Raw genomic sequence first — 19,928 nt, forward strand, 5'->3', positions numbered from 1 at the left:
ATCTTCTGAGGGTCTACTGAAATACCTCGGCTAGAAATCATGTGACCTAGAAAACCGACTGAAGATAGCCAGAAGGCACACTTGCTGAACTTTGCATATAGCTGATGTCGTCGAAGAGTCTCCAAGATTGTGCGAAGATGTTGTGCATGTTCCTCCTCGGAACGCGAATAGACCAATATGGCATCGATGAAAATGACAACAAACTGATCAAGATACTCCAGGAAGACGTGGTTCATCAAATCCATAAATACCATTGGAGCATTGGTAAGCCCAAATGACATTACCAAAAACTCATAATGATCGTATCTGGTACGGAATGTTGTCCTCTGAATATCAGATTCTTTGACTCTCAGCTGATGATCTCCGGACTGCAGATCAATCTTAGAATACACTGAGGTACCTCTGAGCTGATCAACCAAATCCTCGATTCGTGGTAAGGGGTACTTATTTCTGACGGTCACTGCATTCAGCTGTCTATAATCTATGCACAACCTCAGAGTATCATCCTTTTTCTTGACAAATAATACCAGAGAACCCCATGAAGAAGCATTAGGGCATATAAATCCCCTATCTAAAAGCTCTTGGAGTTGAACCTTCAGTTCGTTCAACTCTTTTGGTGCCATACGGTAAGGAGCTTTCGATGTCGGCGCAGTTCCCGGAATCAACTCAATAGCAAAATCCACTTGCCTTCTGGGAGGCAAACCTGGCAACTATGGAAATATATCCGAATACTCTCGGACTACTAGAATGTTGGAGAGTTGAGAACTACTGTCATCTTCAGTATTAATCAAAGATAACAGAAAACCCTGATAGCCCTGTGACAGCAGCTTCTGAGCCTGAATCGCCGCAATAGTCGATATACTGTCGTCTCTGATGCCAGTGAATTCCCATGAGGGTTAGTTCGGAGGCCGGAATGTGACCACCCTCGTCTGGCAATCAACAGTGGCATGATATGCTGACAAACAATCCACGCCAAGAATAATATCAAAGTCGATCATTTCCAGTACTAAAAGATCTACCATAAGTATCTTGTTGCCAAAGTCTAACGGGCAACCTTTGACCTCCTGGGTGACGTCCAAAGCATCACCGGACGTTAGAGAGACGGTTAGTTGCTGAGGTCTGAAGGTGGGTAATCTATCAATCTCCCTCATAAAGGTACAACGCTCTAACCAACTGAGCTAATAGGTTATCCTCTGACCTACCATGCTCAGTGAATTAAATGTTGGTGTCGAAATTTAACATGGGAAGGGTCTGCTCCATAGTCTCTATCCAAGACTGGGCCACACTCGGATCAGTCTCTCCGCGGAATAGTGTGAATCAACTCTTCATCGACTCTGCTAATGCTGGAATCCGGGCTCGTACCGCGACAATATCAGTGAGGTGGGTAGGGATCGTCGTGGAAATTGGCGGAATCCCTGGAGCTGGTGCTGCAGGTGGTACCGTTGAATAGACCAGGAGAGGTACTCCCGGTGCTGCTGCATAAACTGGGGCATATACCGCTGGTGGTATTGCAGGGTTGATATGGGTGGTCGCGGCTGGAGGTACGGTAGGTGGTGGTACTGGAAATGGAGCAACTAGTACCATTGGTGCGGGTGTTGGGTACAATGTAGTTCTAGGTGGCAGTGGTGTCGGGTACGCCGCAGGCTCTGTTGGTGGAGGTACCGTGTATGCCGGTGGTACCCCTAGTGGTATCATAAATAAGGGTAGGGGTGGGTACAGCGGGTGCAGCCGAGGTAGGTACCTATAAAGGAGCCATCGGGGTCTGAGAGTCCGACGCACCCGCAGTATCTTGAGTTTGTCCATGTCCGACAGGCTCAAACCCAGTAGGGATCTCTGGCGAGTCTGTTGCCAGAGATTCCAAAGTCCTCTTACGTGGCCGTCCAGCATCACGTCTCGTAGCTACTCGTATAGATCTCCTCATATCTGTTAAGTTATATCACAAATATCACTACAAGTATAAAATTATAAAATTACCTTTATACCTATTTGCTATTTGGAGATGTTCCATCGCTGTCCAATCCCTATATGTAATCTCGAAATTTCGTACGAGAAAATCAACGGAAATCCATACAAAATCCAAAACAAAATTCCAAAACATGAACATAACGAAAATCTGTACAAATCTGAAAATGCCGAGTTTGACTCGTAAACTACCAAATAAATTGGTATCAGATTAACACGCAAAACCAAAATATGAAAACCAAGCATCCGAAACTCGGCTCTGACACCAAATAAATTATCATGCCCCATGTAGTCCCTGCCAGAAGAAATTTCGAAAGCATCTCCCCTGTACGGGTGACAATCTGGAACTTCCTACAACCATCCAGATACCGTGGCCAACACGGACGAAACAATAATAATAAAAATAACCAAACACCCACGCAGTTAATAGTAAAACTAAACTAATGCAACGATAAGAAAAGTCATCTCAAAAAACCTACTCAACTACACCCATGAAGCTCAAAACTTATATCCTACTCAACTACACCCATAAAACTCAAATCACGACGCAATAAAATCAACTCACCTCTTCTGCCGTCCAGGCAGGCATGTAGTAAAACATATCCAATAAAACTCATCGACAATAAAGATAATACAATATCTATAAAGCAAAACCAGCATAAGTCAAATATATAGACAACTATATAGTAAGAAAAGAACAATAAAAAGGTCCATATGAAAATCCTCGAAATCTGGAGGGGGACTAGCGACTGAAAATCCTCCGGACAGCCTCAACTTGAAAATAGTATATCAACGGGGTGAGTCAACTCCTCAGCGGGTAACTACTGACATGCATAGTAAGAAATATAACAAATAACACTAATTATGTGTACAATCTCCTGATATAAGAAGGATAAATGCAACTGAAATAAATAGGAGAACAACTGTACTAATCAGGACCTGGTATATGGATAATAAACCGAGAGGTATCAAAATCCTGTATGCATGGTAAACATATGCATCCACCCAATATGCAGCAAATAAATGCAGCAAACACAAGCAATAAATACATCAATGCGTATAATTCCAATGACATGTCCTGGTTGTTAGGATCGGTTGAGCTTAAGGGGGGGGGGGGGGGGGGGGAATGACTCACTTCGTTTTCTTGATCTTTGATTTTGCACAGCGGAAACTTGAAGTCAATGCTAACTCCGGTATTTACTTGGTATTCACCTCCTCAAGGAGGTGACTAGTCCAAGGATCCACGCCACTCACCACACTTCCACTATCCAAAAACCCTCCTTCTCGAAAACACACCGAATGTGGAGAAACCTTACAACACTTACAATACTTCCTCTCCAAAAGGAAATAACTCACACTCACTACAATGAGGAAGAGAAGAGATTTACAAACTTGAAACAGCTTCTTCCTTGTGGCGTGAGATTTGAAAGCTTGGAGAGATTGAGAGCTTTAACTTCCAACGCTTGAGAGATCTTGAGCACTTCAAGGATTCTTCTCACAAGAGCAATAGAACAGTGTTTTTCGTTGATGGATTATTGTTCCTCTTTCTTCCAGCGTTTTAAACATCAAGAAAACTAGCCGTTTCTCACACTGTCGTCGCCATGGATCGATTGAGATTATGTCCCAATCGATTCACAAGTGTCCGTTGGGAGCCATCACGTCAAGATCAACGGCGCAGATTCTTCCATTTAACTTGGATCGATTTGGGGAAGATTTTGAATCGATCCAGACACCTGCTCGTGAAATCGCAGCTTTGTGAATCGATCGGCCGATCGATTCAATACCTTGAATGGATCGGCTGATCGATTCAGTACCTTGAATCGATCGGCTGATCAATCCAGACGCATTCTGTGCTGCGCAGAACCTTACCAATCGATCAGCCAATCGATTGACTTACCTTCAATCGATCGGCTGATCGATTCAGATGCAATATGCCGCATAGCCATGTCTGAATCGATTTACCAGTCGATCTCTGACAGTGAGCCTAACACACACATAATCTTGCGACTTACAGGAGCTTCTCTTGCCAAGAATCCGGTCCCCGACCTTCTTGGACTTCTCTTGCCTTGCATCTGGTCTTCTGACCCGCAAGAACTCTTTTTGCCAAGAATCCAGTCCTCGCCCTTCTTGGACTTCTCTTGCATCTGGTCTTCTGACCTGCAAGAAACTCCTCCTGCAAACTCACAATGCATGTTAGTTCCACCGTATTAACCTAAACTTAAATAATTGTCAACACATTGAAACTTCCAGGGCATGATTGCACTAACAATCTCCCTCTTTTTGATGTTTGACAATCTATTTAAGTTTAGGCTAGTTTCCAATACAATGATAAATAATGATTGTAGCTTGCTGAAATAATAATTGCATAATTGCAGTAAGCTTGATTTTAATTTACTGAGATAAGCATAAGCAATAAGCATGAACTTCAAGATAAGCATAAGCAATAAGCATGAACTTCAACATAGATCTCCCCCTTTGTCAAAAATCAAAAGCACACAACTCCCCCTCAATAAGTGCATAAAGCAAATACGATAAATCCGAGGAGTGCTCCCCCTAAAACACACATATATCAACAGAACATAACAACACTGAAATGTAGAACCAAAAGGAGAGCTTATCATAAAAGTATATCATACATTCAAAATGAAAGAGAGTTCACAAAAGGGACTCCAGAACAACCATCCATACAACAAATAAAAACATATCACACAAGAACATAAAACTCGATAAGCTCGTCTCCCGGAGGAGTGGGATCAGGATCAGCAGCTGGAGCGGACGTAGTAGTCGGAGCAGGAACCACCGCAGAGTCAGGATCAGGGGCATCCTCAGCAGGGGGAACAGGGGCGGTGGATGGACCAGACTGAGACGGGTGAACCGTCACCCACGAGCCCACTAAGTCCACTAGTGTATCCAGAGTCGCCTGCATCGAAGTCTGCTGCTGGACCATGGTATCCATCATGGTACGCAGGCTAGCTACCTCCAGGGTCAGCTCCTCAAGGCGAGTGGAAACCGTCTCCTCAAAAGTCGGAGAAGCTGGCCCGTGGAACTCCTCCTCAGCCTCATCCTCCGCAGGAGCCACTACCTGTGCATACCCCTTGCGACGAGCCCTAGGTCCCTCGCCAAAAGCACGGGCATCACGCCACCGAACTCCCCCAGGACCACCCACCAAGCTTGACTTCGTGAACGAACGGGAGGAGATCTGTGAGTAGGCCGCAGTCATGGGCTCCAGCCGTCCTCGAGAGACATCGATCTTCATAAACTCCAGCCAGTCTGTGATGATGTGCCCAAAAGGCATGTGAATCGTCTCCTTCACTGGCTGAGTGAAATGAATAATGCAATGAAAGATGTTCAAGGCGATGTTGATGTCTAGGGAATGACGGATGGCATATAGGGCAAACATGTGAGTAGGTCGAAGGACGGCCAAGGCACGGGAGACAATGGGAAAAAGGCAGTTAACTATGACTTTGAACAAAGCGGCGTTCTCAGCCGATAATTCAAGAGAGGAGAATTTTTGAACTTGAGCATCCGGCCCATCCGGACGAGGACGACCATAAAAGAACTGATGCATGGAGGCAATGCTGATATGCTCAAAAGGTGGTGGCAACTCATCAGGAAGAGTAGGATAAAACACAAAGTCATTATCGGATGGTAGACAACCTAGAAAAGACTTAAGAATCTCATAAGAGAAGTCCAAGCTCCGTTTTGCAACACGAGTTCGATAATTTACACCATCAGAAGTGTGCAAATTATTATAGAATTCGGAGACAAGAGCGACATTGATACTGCTTTCACAGGTTAACAAAGAGTCAACCTTGTAGTGCTTGAACCGGTTGTATGTATCAAAACAAGAAACCCTATAGTACTGGAGATCAACAGGCCTAGGGGTGATTAGTTTGAAAGTATTTTTGCTAAAGTTTTGCTGCAATGCAGCATTAGGAAACCTAGGATCAGTGGGAGGTTGAGGACAGGATGGAGGAACGGACGATCCTTCGCCCGATTCACGCACTTTTCGTTTCTTTCTATTGAAAAAGAAATACAAAAGAACAAGAGATAGCAAGGGTTTTGCAGCGGAACAGAGAGGGCAAGATAAATGCAAGAACAGAATACGTAATGCAATGCATGAGGAGAAAACAAAAACACACAAGACACACATGGATTAGGTCAAAGATAAGAGCAATAACCAAAGAAAAACACTTAGAAAAAGTGTTAAGAACTTTACTTAGGGTTGGGGTTTTGAGTCCTCATTGTGGTCTGCGTCACGGAGACACGAGAGAACACTGCCCGCTCGCCAAGAGAGAAGGAGCAGAACCGGAAGACAGGTGGAAGAGCTCCCTTCGCCGGAGAAACTCGTCGGAGGAAACGAGTGAGACAGGCGGAAGAATCGCCTGGAAAATCGCCTGGGGCAGGACGGTGGTCGAGAGAGAGAAAAGGAGGAGATGAGAGTAAGTGAATCGATTCGAGAACCATTTGATTTAGGGTTTTAATATGGGTTCGAAATTCTCAATCGATCGACCGATTGATTGAGAACAAGTGAATCGATCGGTAGATCGATTCATGAGGCTTCTGTGAGAATCGAACAAACGGCTGAATCGATCCATTGATCGATTCAGACGCCTTCTGTGGAAAACCGAAAGCATCTCAATCGATCCATTGATCGATCGAGGTGCTCTGAATCGATCCATTGATCGATTCAGATGCCTTCTGTGAAAAACCGAAAGGGCGTCTCAATCGATCCATTGATCGATCGAGGTGCTCTGAATCGATCCATTGATCGATTTAGATGCCTTCTGTGTCCAAGTGCGAGCCTCCCAATCGATTGACCAATTGATTGGGAAGCCTGATATTTTTGCACGTCTGAAAAACTTTCAGAACCAAGATTTGGAAAAGCACAACTAATTGTACACTACTCCAAAAATCATGAAATTTTGCATAGACACTATATGTATGTCCCAAATTATCAAAGAAAAATAAAGTTTAATAAAAATGAACTCGCCTTAGTGAAAACTTACACAAAACCACAAATTATTGAAAACTTCAAAGATATGAGGAAGTTTGTATCTACCTGTTTCATAATAATCCCCATCCAATAACACACTTCAACCAATGTTTAAGAAGTGAGTTTTTCTATGGTAAATTGAAAATTTCCAATCATAATCGTAGGGCAACGGGCACATAAGTTGTACACTTGCTTTCCCTATGATTGGACAAATGAATGTTTCATGTGAAAATCATTTTTCTTGGCCAACTTAATGCATCATAACAAGCATTATGACCAAGATAAATGTCCCTAACCTCTCGCCCCCATCTAAATTACACAAAGAGGACAACCCTATGTGTTTGTGAGAGGTAAAAATTAAGGTGAAGAACCTAAAAGCTTTACCTATAAAGTGACCATGGAGGATTTGATTTAATCAATACAACACATTCCCAATTCTCTTCTAAGAAAGCTAAATTCAACTTCAGGAAGAGGTTTTGTAAAGATGTCGGCTAAGTTTGACTTTGACCCAACATAATTTAAAATGATATCACCTCGAGTTACATGCTCACGAATAAAATGATGTTTAACTTCTATGTGTTTCGTTCTTGAATGATGAACAGGATTTTTGGTCAAATTGATCGTACTCACATTGTCACAAAGAACTTGAACATTATTATAGGTAAGTTTATAGTCCTCTATGTAGGATCGAAAAGAATTTAGATATCTCCACAATAGCATGATATTGTCCACTTTGGGCCTAAGCCCTCATGGTTTTGCTCTTGGGCTCTACCCAAAAGGCCTCATGCCAATGGAGATATCTTTTTCTTATAAACCCATGATCTTTTCCATGTGTTTTCAATATGGGACTATGTTTGCAACCTTGCAACCCCAACAATCCCCCCTCAAACAAAGGACCATGGGCTTCCCACGTCCGATCCTCGACCCACCAGGTCTTCCTGCCCCTCGGTCTACTCGACCTACTAGGACTTCCTGCCCCTCGGTCTACCCGACCTACTAGGACTTCCTTGCCTAGCCGCAACTAGGACTTCCTGCCCCTCGGTCTACCCGACCTACTAGGACTTCCTGCCCGGTGTCTGGTCCTCTTGATCCGAACATAGGAGCCCCCACTTTCTTTGTTCGAGGTCAATATTGTACTCACATGGTTCAATCAGACCATAGCTCTTGTGCACAGTCGGCGGTTAAACCTTCTGGCAGTCCGGGCTCTGATACCAATTGTTGGATCGAAAAGAATTTAGATATCTCCACAATAGCATGATATTGTCCACTTTGGGCCTAAGCCCTCATGGTTTTGCTCTTGGGCTCTACCCAAAAGGCCTCATGCCAATGGAGATATCTTTCTCTTATAAACCCATGATCTTTTCCATGTGTTTTCAATATGGGACTATGTTTGCAACCTTGCAACCCCAACACTCTAGAGTATGAGTCATTCACAATAATTGTGATACACACTCTCCCATGGCAATATACTCCGCTTCAGTTGTGGAGAGAGCTACACAATGTTGTTTTCTACTTGACCAACTTACTAGAGAAGATCCTAGAAATTGACAACTACCACTAGTACTTTTGCGATCCAATTTGCATCCGGCATAATCGGAATAGGTATAGCCCACTAGGTCAAAAGTTTCGGTTCTAGGATACCAAAGGCCAACATTTTGAGTCCCCTTGAGATAACGAAGAATTCGCTTAATGGCACTCAAATGTGACTCCTTGGCACACGATTGATATCTCGCACATATACCTACGGCAAAAAGTATATCGGGTCTGCTAGCCGTGAGATAGAGAAGACTTCCTATAGCACTACGATACACCTTGGAGTCAACTTCTTTCCCCTCAATATCTTTATCCAACTTAGTATTCGTGGCCAAGGGAGTAGATATTTCCTTTACATTTTCCATTCCAAATTTCTTAAATAGCTCTTTGACATATTTAGATTGATGAATGTAAATGCCCTCTTTTGTTTGCTTAATTTGTAATCCTAAGAAAAATGTCAACTCATCAACCAAACTCATTTCAAATTCACTCTCCATGTGATTAATGAACTCATTTAGAAAATCTTTATTTGTGGAACCACAAATGATGTCATCTACATATACTTGGGCCACAAATATATCATTACCACTATTTTTCAAGAATAAAGTGGGATCAATTTTTTCTCTATGAAACCCTTTCGATACTAGAAAGGTTGACAACCGTTCATACCAAGCCCGGGGAGCTTGTTTTAGCCCATATAAGGCCTTTTTAAGCTTATATACATGGTTTGGACACTCCAAATTTTCAAATCCCGGTGGTTGCTCAACATAGACTTCTTCTTTTATAACACCATTTAAAAATACTGATTTGACATCCATTTGGTACAATTTGAACCCCTTGTGGGTGGCAAAGGCCAACATCATCCTAATTGACTCCAATCTTACTACGAGTGCATAAGTTTCATCATAGTCCAACCCTTCTACTTGATTGAAGCCTCTAGCGACCAATCTAGCTTTGTTTCGCACCACTATCCCTTTATCATCAAGTTTGTTCCTAAAGACCCATTTTGTATCAATAATTGATTTGTTGGTAGGCCTAGGAACTAAATCCCAAACTTGACTTCTCTCAAATTGAGATAATTCATCTTGCATTGCTAAAATCCAATCTGGATCAAACAAGGCATCATCAATGGTTTTTTGTTCTATTTGAGATATTAAGGCAACTTGACTTCCTTCATTTCTAAAGTAAGATCGAGTTCTCACTCCTTGAGTAATGTCTCCTACTACTTGATCTAAGGGATGATTTACATGAAACCTAGTAGGTCTTGAGTCTTGATTTGTTGTAATTTCGGGTTCAAGTGGCAAAGGTTCATTTTTCTCACCATCACTCTCTTGATTTTCTTCTCCTTGATGATTTACCTCATTAAGTGTTAGTTTCTTTAACTCAAATTGTAATTCTTCATCGTTTGTTCTTATAGGGTTTAAAGAAGGATTTTCTTCAAATACAACATTTAGTGATTCTTCAACTAGTTTTGATCTTTTGTTGTAAATTCGGTATGCCTTGCTATGACTTGAGTAACCTACAAGAATCCCTTCATCCGCCTTAGCGGAAAACTTTCCCAAGTGATCCTTGGTGTTTAGAATATAGACCTTACACCCAAATACTCTAAGATGCTTAATTGTAGGTTGTTTACCAAACCACAATTCATGAGGTGTTTTTCCTAGAAACCTATGTATTAAAGTTCGATTTTGGACATAACAAGCCGTATTAATTGCTTCGGCCCATAGGAAACTATGTAGTGAATATTCATTTAACATGCTCCTAGCGGCCTCTTGCAACACCCTATTTTTCCTCTCAACAACTCCATTTTGTTGAGGTGTTCTAGGGGTTGAAAACTCATGTTTGTAGCCTTTTTCCATACAAAAACTTGTGAATCTATCATTTTCAAACTCACCTCCATGATCACTTCTTATTTTGTTTATCTTATGAGCCTTTTCATTTTCTACTCTATTACAAAAAGCAATCAAGGTATCTAGAGTTTGATCCTTATGTTTCAAGAAGAACACCCATGTATATCTAGTGTAATCATCCACAATCACAAAGCAATATCTACTACCATTTAAGGAATTATATTTACTACTATCAAATAAATCCATGTGAATAAGCTCTAAAGCATTTGAGGTACTTACAACATTTTTCCCTTTATGAGTAGCTTTGGTTTGCTTACCCATTTGACATGAATCATATATTTTGTCTTTTTGAAACTTCAACTTTGGCAATCCGTGCACCAACTCCTTCTTTGAAAGATTTTTGATATTCTTCATGTTGGTGTGAGCAAGTCTCCGGTGCCAAAGCCACGTCTCCTCTTCTTTGGACATGAGACACTTAGCAAACACATTAGTAGCACCAAATAGTTCAACTTGATAAATATTTTCTTTTCTATGGCCTATGAGAACATTGGTGTTTAGTTCACTATGCTTGATTAGGCATTGAGATGAGTTGAACTCAACTCTATACCCCGAGTCACATAGTTGACTAACACTCAAAAGATTAAAAGCCATGCCTTTTACTAGTAACACATTTTTTATTACAAATTTTTCGGAAATTCTAATATCTCCTATTCCTATAACTTTTAACTCACCACTATTACCAAAAGAAACGGTACCTTTACTTTTGTGTCTAAATGATGAAAATTTTGATGAGTCCCCCGTCATATGCTTAGAGCATCCACTATCTACGAACCATGTTGTTGGATGCTCCCCCTTTGCGCATGCCTGTTTAAACATGATGAACCAAATGTTTTGGTACCCACACTTTGGGTCCGGTAGCATCAATAACAAATTACTTGGGTACCCAAGCTTGAACAACCTTAATCCTTGAAGCATGGTTTCTACTAATTAGAGACATGAATTTAACTTCCTTATCTCGTGATTTAAAACCTAGTCCCGCTTTGTTGTACACGCCTCTTTGAGCTCCTAGAATCATGTCTAAGTATTTTGGGCTTGAAGTAAATTTTTCTAGAGCACATCTAAGATCATCAACTTGTGATTTCAATGATAGATTTTCTTTTTCAAGATCATCAACATTACTTTTGTCATTTTCATGAAGCATGCAACTTTCACATGGGACAATTTCATTTTTGAGTGATTTCAATTCATTTTGCAATCTTTTAACCTTCCCTTTTGATTTAGCTAGTGCATTGGTTAAGCATGCAATGGTGGCATACATCTTATCAAGCTTGGGAGAAATTACCTCATCATCACTAGATGATGACTCACTTGAAGACTCCACATCTTCTCCATGACTATCTTCATCTTCACTATCTTCTACATGGCTTAAGGCCATGAGAGCCATGTGCTTTGAGCTCTTCCTTTCATCTTCTTCCGATGAGCTTGATGACGAGTCATCCCATGTGGCTTTCAACGCCTTCTTCTTTTTCTTGATCTTTTCCTCTTGCTTCTTCAACTTTGGACACTCCGTTTTGTAGTGCCCCTTTTTCTTGCATTTATAGCAAATTACATCAGTCTTATTCTTAGAATCCACAAGAGATTTATCTTTTCTCTTCTCATCATTGAAGATTTTCTTAACATCCTTCTTGTCAAACTTCCTTGAATGTCTCATCATTCTTCGAACGAAGTTTCACTTGATGATAGCTCTTCATCACTATCACTATCACTATCTTGTTCGGATTCTGAAGATGACTCCTTCTTCTCCTTTTCTTTTCCTTGTGCTTCTTTTTGCTCTTTTCACATGCAACCAAGGCTATACCTTTCTCCTTATGGCTTGTGTTAGCTTGCTCATGCAATTCAAGTTCACAAAATAATTCATCTAATTTCACTATTGACAAATCCCTTGAAACCTTATAAGCATCCACCATGGATGACCATAAAGAGTTTCTTGGGAAATATTTTAAAGCATACCTTATGAGATCTCGGTTCTCCACACTCTCTCCAACTGAATGAAGACCATTTAGGAGTTCCTTGAATCTCCCATGTAGTGAGCTTACCGTTTCTCCATCCTTCATGGTGAAGTTTTGAAGTTGATTTATTAACAAGTCTCTCTTTGCAATTCGTGAATCCTTGGTGCCTTCATTTAGTTCAATAAGCTTATCCCACAAATCCTTGACACTTTTAAAAGGTCCAACTTTGTTGAGTTGTTCCGAGCTTAATCCACATTGAAGAGTCACAATCGCCTTTGCATTTGCTTGAGCCATCATTTTTTGTTCAGCAGTCCACCTTGATGACTCAAGCATTTTTCCATTTTCGGTTGGCGCCATGAAACCCTCCGTGATTGAGAACCACATATCAATTTCGGTCATGAGATAGTGTTCCATGCGGCTCTTCCAATAAGCAAAATTGCTGCCTTCATAGAATGGTGGTCGTGAAGTACTATGTCCCTCCTTCATTGACATCTTGTAACTCTTTAACTTGTGCTTTCTTGACAATGAATCCTCAAAAGCAAACCAATACTCTGATACCACTTGTTAGGATCGGTTGAGCTAGGGGGGGGTGAATGGCTCACTTCGTTTTCTTGATCTTTGATTTTGCACAGCGGAAACTTGAAGCCAATGCTAACTCCGGTATTTACTTGGTATCCACCTCCTCAAGGAGGTGACTAGTCCAAAGATCCACGCCACTCACCACACTTCCACTATCCAAAAATCCTCCTTCTCGGAAACACACCGAAGGTGGAGAAACCTTACAACACTTACAATACTTCCTCTCCAAAAGGAAATAACTCACACTCACTACAATGAGGAAGAGAAGAGATTTACAAACTTGAAACAACTTCTTCCTTGTGGCGTGAGATTTGAAAGCTTGGAGAGATTGAGAGCTTTAACTTCCAACGCTTGAGAGATCTTGAACACTTCAAGGATTCTTCTCACAAGAGCAATAGAACAATGTTTTTCGTTGATGGATTATTGTTCCTCTTTTTTCCAGCGTTTTAAACATAAAGAAAACTAGCCGTTTCTCACGCTGTCGTCGCCGTGGATCGATTGAGATTATGTCCCAATCGATTCACAAGTGTCCGTTGGGAGCCATCACGTCAAGATCAACGGCGCAGATTCTTCCATTTAACTTGGATCGATTTGGGGAAGATTTTGAATCGATCCAGACACCTGCTCGTGAAATCGCAGCTTTGTGAATCGATCGGCTGATCGATTCAGAACGATTCTGTGCTTCGCACAGAATGTTCATGGATTGATCGGCCGATCGATTCAATCCCTTCAATCGATCGGCTGATCGATTCAGAACAATTCTGTGCTTCGCACAGAATGTTCACGGATCGATCGGCCGATCGATTCAGTACCTTGAATCGATCGGCTGATCGATCCAGACGCATTCTGTGCTGCGCAGAACCTTACCAATCGATCAGCCAATCGATTGACTTACCTTCAATCGATCGGCTGATCGATTCAGATGCAATCTGCCGCACAGCCATGTCTAAATCGATTTACCAGTCGATCTCTGATAGTGAGCCTAACACACACATAATCTTGCGACTTGCAAGAGCTTCTCTTGCCAAGAATCTGGTCCCCAACCTTCTTGGACTTCTCTTGCCTTGCATCTGGTCTTCTGACCCGCAAGAACTCTTTTTGCCAAGAATCCAGTCCTCGCCCTTCTTGGACTTCTCTTGCATCTGGTTTTCTGACCTGCAAGAAACTTCTCCTGCAAACTCACAATGCATGTTAGTTCTACCGTATTAACCTAAACTTAAATAATTGTCAACACATTGAAACTTCCAAGGCATGATTGCACCAACACTGGTCACCCCTACTGCCAGTCAGCCATCTCACACACGATGGTGAGACCGAGTGGGTAGGGCTGTGACAACCATGCACTCTGCCATCACTACTCCTGATGAATTACCGAGTGGACGGGATGCTGTCGGAGTACACCTATCCTCCTACCCCAAATCATAAGTGGGGGAGCTCAATGCTCTCATCTCCTTGAGCCAGTCCAAAGGAGGGATCCCTGACGTGCTACCACGTTGCGTCACGCTACAAATGAGTGGACCAACGGAGCACTGACAGAGCACCTGCTGCAACACACTCTACCTGAATAAAAACCACTAACCCATGAGTGGTAGTGTGTGCAGATCCATGTAACTGGCGATGAGCTCAACAATAATAGAGCTACCAATCGCTCAGCATGCAATCATGCAGATGATGCATGCCACTAAGCATGAAGATCCTGACCATATCTACCTCCATAAAATATATACCAAAAATATACATGGATCAAATCAGAAAATCTAGGTACACAGGTCAGATATGGTATCAAATAAGTACGGTATATCCTATGGTATGGTATGTCATTACCTTTATGATCATAAGTAATCTGAAAGGTATAAACATGAATGCAAAACCAGAAAACAATCAAAGCATGCACAGTTAATGGATAATGACATATCGATGCAGATATAATACATAATCATTACTATTTGTTTAAAAAAACTACTATGCACATTAAATGACAAATCAAAAAGATAAGTCAAGGTATCCGCCTCCAATAAGAGGATCGTATCCGAAATAGATCTCTCATCGAGACACCGTCTCGAATCAAAGTCCTGTAACGCATGATATACAGATTTAGCTAATTACATAAATTAATTAGCTAAAACCAATGCCTGGCTAAAATCTAATCCATTGATCAACTAGGGTTAACTTCGTTAAACCCTAATCGTCCCACTAATCAATTAGATTAAAATCTATACATTACTCAACCTAACCTTACATCAAATTAAAAACAATCCATTCCTAACTGAACCACAAGTTAACATAACTACACATGAACAACCAACTATACAATGAATCAAACCTATCCAAACAAACTCACCCAACTTTAATCGTGGTATTGCTGACCCGCGATCGGAAAAGTTTGACGCTAGAAATTGGTGGCCGGAGCTACAACGAAGTTGCTGCGGGGAACAAAATCGAAGCTCCTGCTGTAGAAACCAAAACCACCATTCCCAAGTTAGTATAACCTTCCACTCCAACACAAGTGATGCTCACGGCAGAATTGGACAAGAACAGAGCACAAAATCGAGATCCAATCCCTTACCTCCCAGTCACACCGCCAGATCTCCACAGCTCTTTGTCGCCTACTCAGCTCTCGTCTTCCGGCGATCTAGGGCAGAGGTACGCCAACAACGATCTAGGGTTCGGTTGGCCAGCACTAGGGTAGAGGGAAAGGGAGGAAAGGCGACGCCAGTAGGTGCTGAACGGTGCTCGGGTGTCGACGAGGGGGAGATGTCAGCGGCGATCGGAGTTGGCAAGGAAGAGAGGATCAGCCGACAGCTAGGGCACAACGTGGAGGCGGCCGCGAGAAGAGGAGAAACGTCGCGAGGTTGGAGGAGACGAAGAAGAGAAGATGGAGGAGATGCAAAAACCCTCGATCACGGTTTTGTACGCGAGGGGGAAGAAACTGCTCGGCGCGAGGAGGTTAGGGAACGGGTTCAGTGGCGGGGGAGAAAGAAAAAAAAAGAAAAAGAAAAAGAAAAATCAACTTTTCCTCGTTTAAATGGGATAACCTAAACAGACTTTTCCGGGGCCCAATATTTGATCCCCTTAAACTCGTCATACAAGCTCTGAAAAATTCCCAGAAAATTTCTAAAAATTCTGAAAAATTCTCTTATGGCGATTCGCCCTTTTTTTAGTATTTTACAATCTTAGCTTTTAATTTTTTTTTCTGTATTTCAATCAAAAATATTGCTATTACTTTCTTTAAAATCATATGCATCTCTTATTATATTATAATTTTCTATGATAACTTTTAGATGTTGGATATTTCTATCACTATATCTTGATATCCAAAATCAAAGTGAGGTATGTTTTTTTAATTTTGTATTAGATTTTCATCAGGATATCTTGTATAGATGATAGAAACTTTGTGTCCAAATTTTGTATGTATTATGCAATATATTCTATTAGCTTTGGATGTGATTTTTATTGTGTATGATTGTATTATTTATGTTGATATATATGTTTGTTAATCTGATTTTGTGTTGTGAGCTTGTTGATATGGATTGTATTATGAGTTTGTTGTGAAAATCATCGTTTGTAATGATTTATATTTGATTATATTTGAATGTAAACAGTAAAAATGGATGAAATTCAAGAATCATCGCTAATTTATCAATATGTTCTAATCGAATTAGCAACTAATATTAAATTTTCGTCATAATTAGTGACGGATATTAAGCTAATGTGTTTATGGAATCTAAATTCCGTTCAGGATATTAGCGATGGATAGTAATTTATCATCGCTAATTAGCGACAGATAATAATTTATCGTCCTAATTAACTTACAGAATATAGCAACGAATATATATAAAACCGTCACTATTTTAGCGATGACATACATATTCTATCGCTAATAGCGACGACGTTGTATATTCCGTCACAAAAAATGTCAGCGACAAAAATCTATATGACAGAATATATTCTATTCATAGTCTGTTGCAAATTATATATAGCGATGAATTAGTGATGAAATATTTCATCGCTAAATGCTATATTTTTTTTTTAGTGTCTCGCCCACATGCCTACATCAGTTCACTCAATTTTTTTTTTTTTTTTTTAAGCAAAGGGAGAAAGAAATCATCCAGCATAAAATGCCTTGTGATTTCAAATCACTCAAAAATATCCCTTTCAATGAGGGGATTTGAGATAAGGAGATATTTAAGATTAGAAAATATTTAGAAAAATATTTCCTCTAAATATCTTCCACCGTGGATTCCCTTAAGATTTACACTGATTTACATTTAACTGAATCTAATGTTGTTTGTTCCCTTCAATAGTTTTTGTTGGAAAATGAATGGAAATAAAAAAAATACATGAAAATGATTTTTAAGGTGCATGAGAATTTAATCCGAACGAATGACTTCCTGTTGATTTACAATGAATCATAATCATTTAAATTGTTTATATTTATTATAAAGTAAGTTTATTCCTGATAATCTAATTATTTTTGTAAATAATAAGTGAATTAAGAATATAAATAATTATTTGTAAATTAATTTTTTAAATAAATAAAAATTTAATATAAAAAGTATTCGAGTAATAATTAAAGGTGAAAAGGGGATGTTTGGTTTATATTTTTTATGTTATTTTTTATTTTTATTTTTTTAAAAAATGGAAAATATATTTGATTTATATTTTTTACGTTCATTTTTAGAAAAAAAAAATTAAAAAGAAATAAAAAAATATTTTATGAAAAATAAGAAAATATAATTTTTAAAAAATAAAATAAAAATACAAACTAACCAGATGCTAAGCTTTCCCACTGAAGTTTCTTGCTTCTTCGTAATCTAGATGTCACCTCAACTAATCTCTTAGACGCAACCTTTCTTAATAAATCCAAAGCCACAAGCGATCGTCCCGCAGTCAACGTCTTATATTTTGTATTTCATCGGAGAAAAATGCCCTGCAAAATAACTTAAAAAGTTAGAAATCAATCAAAAATATTTGGATAAACTTGCCGTTATACCGTGCCCTAAACAGCTGACTATAAATATGCACCAGATCTACTCTCAGAACTACACTCATGGCGACGTGGTGGTTAACCATCCCACTGCCGCTGCTCCTCCTCCTCCGCCTCGTCATCGGCCGCCGGCGCAAGCTCAACTTACCACCAGGTCCGCGGTCACTGCCCGTTATAGGCAACCTGAACCTCATCGGCTCCCTCACCCACCGTTCGCTGCAGGCTCTCTCCCGGAAGTACGGACACCTCATGTACCTCCGCTTCGGATCCCTCGGGGTCGTGGTCGGCTCCTCAGTTGAAACGGGCAAGTTCTTCCTCATGACGCACGGCGTCCACTTCGCCTCCCGCCCTCGGAACGCCGCCGGCAAGTACTCCAGTTACAACTACTCCGACATAATCTGGTCCCCCTACGACGCCTACTGGCGCCAGGCCCGGAAGATGTGCGTGATAGAACTCTTCAGCGCCAATCGCCTCGACTCCTTCGCGTACATCAGAGTCGAGGAGATCCGCGCCCTGCTCCGCCGCCTGTTCGACTCCGCCGGAGCCGCGCCGGTCCTCATAAAGCACCACTTCTTCGACACTAGCCTCAACATCATCAGCCGAATGGTATGGTCGGCGAAAGCAGATCGATTTTGAACATTGATTTGACGGTACGATTTTCAACTAATTCAATTTAATTAATTAAATTCGTTGGTTGTAGACGCTGGGGAAGAAGTACCTGAACAGAGAGGAAGCAGGGGAGGAGTTCAAGGAGATGATGGACGAGCTGTTCTTGCCCAACGGCGTGTTGAACATCGGCGACTACATTCCCTGTCTCAACTTCCTCGACCTGCAGGGCTACATCAGGAGGATGAAGAAGCTGAGCAAGAAGTTCGATCGGTTCCTCGAGCACGTCCTCGACGAGCACAACGAGCGCCGCCGGATCGAGGGAGAACGGTTCGCGGTCAGGGACATGGTGGACGTGCTCCTCCAGCTCGCCGACGACCCCAACTTGGACGTCAAGATCGAGAGGCACGGCGTCAAGGCGTTCATTCAGGTAACCAACCGAATTGGGAAAAAATTGAATCTTTATCGTCCGCAATTGCATCTGATGTTTACCAGGACTTGATTGCCGGCGGCACCGAGAGCTCCTCGGCCACGGTGGAATGGGCTCTGTCGGAGCTTCTCAGGCGGCCGGAGGTGATGGAGAAGGCGACGGAGGAGCTGGACCGGGTGGTTGGGCGCGGGCGGTGGGCGGAGGAGAAGGACATGGAACGGCTTGACTACATCAGGGCGATCGTGAAGGAGGCGATGCGGATGCACCCGGTGGCGCCCACTCTGGTACCCCACCTCTCGACGGAGCACACGAGGTTCGACGGGTACGACATCCCCGCCGGCACGATGGCGATCGTCAACGTGTGGTCCATCGGGCGGGATCCGGAGGTGTGGGAGGAGCCGGAGGAGTTCCGGCCGGAGAGGTTCCTGGGCAGCACGGTCGACGTGAGCGGGCACGACTTCCAGCTGATACCGTTCGGGCCGGGAAGGCGAATGTGCCCGGGGTACCGGCTGGGGCTGAAAGTGGTGCAGATGGGCGTAGCCAACTTGCTGCACGGCTTCAACTGGCGGCTGCCGGAGGGGATGAAGGCGGAGGATGTGAGCATGGAGGGGTTCTTTCGGCTGTCCACGACGCGGAAGGTGCGGTTGGAGGCCAAGTTGCCGGCCCACCTCTACGCCTAATCAACCTTCACGCTTTTCAATCGATTGCTACGTTGTACTACTTAGCGTGCGTTAGTATTTAAATATGAAATAGTTTAAGCAATCGTACGTAAAATAAATAATTTTAGTAACTATTTGGTTATTGTAATTAAATATAATTTATATTATTATAAAATGATAAAAATAGTCTGTAATATTTGTTGATGGTCGTGGGCGGCAGAGGCTAACAGCGGGCGGCTGTGGTCGGCGATGGCGGTGGCTGATGGCGGCGGTGACCAACGATGACCAGCGGCGGCAACCAGCGGTGCCCCGCGATG

The 19,928-nt window shown here is 42.0% G+C and overlaps 1 protein-coding gene across 1 annotated transcript; it reads left to right on the forward strand.

Annotated features, from left to right (window-relative positions):
* The first annotated feature begins 17,210 nt into the window (after positions 1-17,210).
* Positions 17,211-19,632, forward strand: LOC122029259 (trimethyltridecatetraene synthase-like). Its single transcript, XM_042588197.1, has 4 exons — positions 17,211-17,215; positions 17,958-18,522; positions 18,617-18,952; positions 19,018-19,632. The coding sequence occupies exons 1-4, from the start codon at positions 17,211-17,213 to the stop codon at positions 19,630-19,632; spliced, it is 1,521 nt and encodes a 506-aa protein (XP_042444131.1).
* Positions 19,633-19,928: the final 296 nt, after the last annotated feature.

This window comes from Zingiber officinale, chromosome 10B (genome assembly GCF_018446385.1).
Source record: "Zingiber officinale cultivar Zhangliang chromosome 10B, Zo_v1.1, whole genome shotgun sequence".
Lineage (NCBI taxonomy): Eukaryota > Viridiplantae > Streptophyta > Magnoliopsida > Zingiberales > Zingiberaceae > Zingiber > Zingiber officinale.

Bases quoted from the DNA above. Each gene is read 5' to 3' on its own strand.
- LOC122029259 (XM_042588197.1), top strand. The intron at 18,523-18,616 runs GTATGGTCGGCG...CGTTGGTTGTAG, and splicing joins TCAACATCATCAGCCGAATG to ACGCTGGGGAAGAAGTACCT. The intron at 18,953-19,017 runs GTAACCAACCGA...GATGTTTACCAG, and splicing joins GCGTCAAGGCGTTCATTCAG to GACTTGATTGCCGGCGGCAC.